Source organism: Phalacrocorax carbo, chromosome 1 (assembly GCF_963921805.1).
Source record: "Phalacrocorax carbo chromosome 1, bPhaCar2.1, whole genome shotgun sequence".
In the NCBI taxonomy this organism is placed as follows: Eukaryota; Metazoa; Chordata; class Aves; order Suliformes; family Phalacrocoracidae; genus Phalacrocorax; species Phalacrocorax carbo.
In genome coordinates this window covers 216755237-216759837 of record NC_087513.1, presented here as the reverse complement: position 1 = coordinate 216759837, position 4601 = coordinate 216755237, and the positions used below count along the sequence as shown (strand labels likewise).

Below are 4601 nucleotides of genomic sequence, written 5' to 3'. Positions count from 1 at the left end.
TCACTTGCCTCTGTTTTTGTCCTGAAATCCTGTTCCCTTTTGGATAAGCGGGATTTTTTTAAGCTTAGATCCAAGATTTAACTCCTGGGAGGCCGCAGTAAGCCTCGCTCTGCGTGCCCGCCCGTCGGGCTGCGCCGCCTCTGGGGCGCGCCGTGGGGTGGGGGGGTTCCCCGTGGGGACCCTCGGGGACACTCGTACACCCCACTCCTCCCCACCCCCTTCTCCTTTTTTATCGGGGCTCTCCGTGGCACGGAGGGTCCCGGGGTGGGGGGCGGGTTTGTCATTCCCACTTCGCCATCGCCGTTCCCTTTTGCGTTGGGAATTCAGGACAAAATCCTTCTGTAAAACAAGTCGTAAACAAGTTTTCTTTATTTTTGTATTTATCTAATTTGGGGGGGGGGGGAGGGGTGTTGTTTTATATAAAAGCCTTTTATGTGTCGGGGGGTGAAGATAAATACGCTGCTTGTGTGCGTTCGGCCGCGAGGCTTATCTATAAGGTGGTAAAAAAGGGAAGCGAAGGGCTGTGCGCGCTGCGACTGTCCGTTTGTCCCGCTGTGTCCTATTGACGTCGCGTCCTTATAAAATGGCATTTTCTTAAAAAAAAAAAGAAGAAAAGAAAAAAAAAAAGAGATTTGGGTTTTTTATTTTCTCCCAATAAAAGGGAGGCGCTGGCGGCAGCCGCGTCCCGGAGCATCGCTGGGGCGTTCCGCGGCTCAGGGCTGGGGGGGGGTTCCCTTAAACCTGCCCCCCCCGGGCCAGGAAGGGGCGGGCGGGGGCGGGGCGGAGCCGGCGGGGGCGGGAGGTGCGGGGAGAGCGGGGCGAAGGGGCTCGGGGGGTGCGGGGGGGGGGTGTTAGTGCATGTGAGGCTGAAGGGGAAAGGGGGTGCGGGGGGGGGTCAGGGCGTGGGGGGGGTGAAGGGGAAAGGGATTGCGGGGGGGCTCAGGGCATGGGGCGGGCGGTGCGTGCGGGGAGGGGGGCGCGGGGGAGGTGCGGGGGGTGTACGGGGGCTCTGGGCATGCAGGGAGTCGGGCTGTGGGGGTGCAAGGGGGGGGTCGGTGCGTGTAGGGGTGTGGGGGGTTACACGGGGGGGCTCCAGGGGTGGGGGGGGGGGTACACGGGGGGCTCCAGGCATTGGGGACGTACGGGGGGGGGGTCAGTGCATGCAGGGGTGTAGGGGAGTGGGGTTATGGGGGTGCAGTGGTGTTTGGGGGGGCTCCAGGCATTAGGGACCTACGGGGGGGGGGGGGGTCAGTGCATGCAGGGGTGTAGGGGAGTGGGGTTATGGGGGTGCAGTGGTGTTTGGGGGGGCTCCAGGCATTAGGGACGTACGGGGGGGGGGGGGTGTCAATGCATGCAGGGGTGTAGGAGAGTGGGGCTGTGGGGGTGCAGGGGGGTGTACAGGGGGTTTGGGCGTGGGAGTGGCACCGGGGGGGGGTCGGTGCATGCAGGGAGTTGCGCGATGGGGGTGCTGGGGGGGGCTCCAGGCATTGGGGGTGGACGAGTGGGCTCAGTGCATGTGGGGGGGGACGGGGGGGGGTCAGGGATTGAGGGGTGCAGGGGGCTGCCCGGGGGGTTGTCCGTCATGGGGGGGTGTATGGGGGGGATTGGTGCATGCAGGGGAGTGGGGGGTTGGGGCTGTGGGGGTACAGGGGGAATGGGGGGGTGCATGAGGGGACCGGGGCCTGGGTCGTGCATGGGCTGGGGACACCGGGGGTGCTAAAGGGGGTGGGGACTCGGGGGCCCTGGGGGTGCGGAGCCCTTGGGGACAGCCCTGGGGGGATGTAGGGTCACGGGCAGAGGGGAGCCCCTGCGGTGCAGCAGGACAGAGGGACGTGGGGACAGCATGGGCAGGATGGCAGGGTGTGACCCCCCCAAGGGGCTCCGCTCTCACCCCCACTTCTGCCCAGCTCAGGCTCCAGCGGGGACCCTGGGGCGGCCACCATGTCCCAGGCCATCGCCTGCCTCAAGGTGAGTCCCCGTCCCTATCCCCTCATCTTGGGGGGGCATGAAGGCCACCCCCCACCTTTTTATAAGCATTTAATCCTTTACCATTTGACCTCCCCACCCTGCCAGCAGCAGGGGGATGGTGGGGAGAGCCCCCCGCCACCAGGATCCCCGCTCGTCTTCCCTCGGGAGACGTTGTTTCGGCAGGCGAGCGGGGTCACCTACCGCATCCCGGCTCTGCTCTACATCCCCCCCGCATCCACCTTCCTGGCCTTCGCCGAGAAGCGCTCCTCGGCCAGGGACGAGGACGCCAAGTACCTGGTGCTGCGGCGGGGCCGCCGGCACGGCTCCTCGGTCGAGGTAAAACCAACGTGGGCTGGAGGGACAAGCTGCGACCTCCGTCCCTGGGAGCGATGCCGGGCGGTTTTGGGGTGCGGCAACACCGGTGCGCCCCGCGGCTGAGCCCCGTTTTCCTCCTCGCTGGCAGTGGGGTCCGGTGGAGGAGCTGTTGGCGTTGGTGCTGCCCGGCCGCCGCACCATGAACCCCTGTCCCCTCTACGATGCGACGAGCGGCACCGTCTTCCTCTTCTGCATCTGCGTGGAGCAGGGGAAGACAGAGCGATGTCAGATCTGGAGAGGCTGCAGCGCCGCTCGCCTCTGCTACGCCACCAGCGCCGACGGCGGCCGCAGCTGGACCCCGCTGCGGGACGTGACGGGCGAAGCCATCGGCACCGACCTGTCCCGTTGGGCCACCTTCGCCGTGGGGCCGGGCCACGGGGTACAGCTGGATTCGGGGCGCCTGGTCGTGCCGGCGTACGCCTACTACGTGCACGGGTGTTTGTGCGGGGTTGTGCCGCTGCCTTGCTACACCCGGCAGCACGCCCTCGTCTTCTACAGCGACGACGGCGGGCGCAGCTGGCACAAGGGTGCCCTGGTTGGCGGCGGGCGGACGGGCGAGTGCCAGGTAGCCGAAATCGGTGGGAGCGATGCCGGCCAGCCCTTGCTCTACTGCAACGCCCGAGCGCCGCGGCGTTGCCGGGCCGTGGCGTTCAGCGCCGACCTCGGGCTGCGATTCGAGCGCTCGGCGCGGTGCGAGGTGCTGGGCGAACCGCCGCGGGGGTGCCAGGGCAGCGTGGTGAGCTTCGCCGCGCCGACCGGCACCGGGGACGCACCGACTTGGTTACTCTACTCCCACCCCACCGACCGGCACCGCCGGCGTGATTTGGGCATCTATCTCAACCCCTCGCCGCTTCACCAGGGGAGTTGGCGGCACCCATGGGTGCTGCACCCGGGGCCGGCCGGTTACTCCGACCTGGCCGTCTGCCCTGGCGGCGTTTTCGGCTGCTTGTTTGAGTGCGGCACAACCAGCACCTGCGAGGAAATCGCCTTCTGCCTCTTCACCCTGGACGCCTCTGACCGCGGCGAGCAGCACCTCAAACCTTTTTAAAATGGACCCATTTTAGTTGGGGGGAGGGTGTTTGCTCCCAACCACCAGCGGCCAGAACTGACGAGCGCGGCAACGCCAGGACCTCACCAGAGACGTTTTGGATGTGCAGAAGGCTCAGCATTTTATTTAATTAACGCTTGGCTTTTTAATCACCCGTCAGGTAGATGTTGGCGACCTGTTGGGGGGGTGGGGGATCTGCTGCAGGTTGGCCGGTGGGGGGATGCCGGCACGGCACCCGAAATGCTGCTGCTTCACCAAAACTCAGAATTTTTCACCTGGTAGCAGCAAAAAAGCAGAAGGTGCCACCGAGAACTGCCGGTGACCTGGGGAAAAATACTCAAAAGTGGTGGTTTAGTTAAAAATATTGGTGATTTCTGCCTCCCCTCCATGCGGCAGAGAGGGGATTCCCCTTTTTTTACCATGGTTTTATCCCATTTTCTTCACCTTCCTGGTTCAGGCTGTTTCGCTCCATATTCCCATGGGAAAAGCACTCAGACCTTGGGGAGGGGCAGCGGTTATTCTGCTCCAGAGGGAACAGGTTGTGGCATCCCGACAGCGAGAGCAACCTCACGTCCCCGTGCTGTTGCCGCCGAATAAAATCCTCCCAAAATGGGTGAAATCCAGCCAGTATTGGGAAAATCCCAAGGGAGATCACCATACCAGGGGAGGATGCGGGAAGGCCCCCAGCATCCCGATCCATCCCGCTGTTACATGTTGGGCACGCAGCACCTGGAAGAGGAGAACCCCCCCCATGGTCATGGGGTTATCGTTGGTTTTGGGAGGGGCGGGGGGATCGGTCCCAGCATCCCCATCTTACTGGTAGCACCAAGGACAAGCAAAATGGCCCCGCTGGGTCTCGTGGGTGAAGCAGCGGCGGCAGCACAAGGGTGGGCGCCGGCGGGGACGGCATCGCCGGGAGGTCCCTGGGGATGCCGGCGGTGGGGTGCAGGGGGCCAGGAGCAGGGCCAGGCGCGGGATGGGCATGGTGGGGGGACACCGGTGGCACCGGGGGTTGCATTTATGGGGTTCGGCACCAGGGAGATGGGGGTTGGTGGTGGAGGGTGCTGCTGGATGGGGTTTAGTGACTGGTGACGGCTTCACCTGTGCTGGTGGGGACCCAGGGGACAGGGAGGGGCCCCGTGTGAAGGTGGGCAGTGGGTGGGCTCAGGGGGGTTGAGGAAAGCACTGGAGTTTGGGGGGTTTGTCCAGC

The 4601-nt window shown here is 64.8% G+C and overlaps 1 protein-coding gene across 2 annotated transcripts; it reads left to right on the top strand.

Moving 5' to 3' along the window:
• The first annotated feature begins 1744 nt into the window (after nt 1-1744).
• On the top strand, nt 1745-4010 carry NEU3 (neuraminidase 3). Of its 2 annotated transcripts, none has more exons than XM_064441585.1 (3): nt 1745-1968; nt 2077-2304; nt 2432-4010. In XM_064441585.1, the coding sequence occupies exons 1-3, from the start codon at nt 1942-1944 to the stop codon at nt 3389-3391; spliced, it is 1215 nt and encodes a 404-aa protein (XP_064297655.1). In that variant the 5' UTR covers nt 1745-1941; the 3' UTR covers nt 3392-4010. The 2 variants fall into 2 exon arrangements, with proteins under 2 accessions (XP_064297655.1, XP_064297654.1); XM_064441584.1 differs by having other exon boundaries at nt 2074-2304.
• Nucleotides 4011-4601: the final 591 nt, after the last annotated feature.

What these genes read in the sequence shown, in the direction of transcription:
- NEU3 (XM_064441584.1), top strand. Translation starts at nt 1,942, where the DNA reads ATGTCCCAGGCCATCGCCTGCCTCAAG. An exon ending in AGGCCATCGCCTGCCTCAAG is followed by an intron (nt 1,969 to 2,073) that starts GTGAGTCCCCGT and finishes CCACCCTGCCAG; the next exon opens with CAGCAGGGGGATGGTGGGGA. An exon ending in GGCACGGCTCCTCGGTCGAG is followed by an intron (nt 2,305 to 2,431) that starts GTAAAACCAACG and finishes CCTCGCTGGCAG; the next exon opens with TGGGGTCCGGTGGAGGAGCT.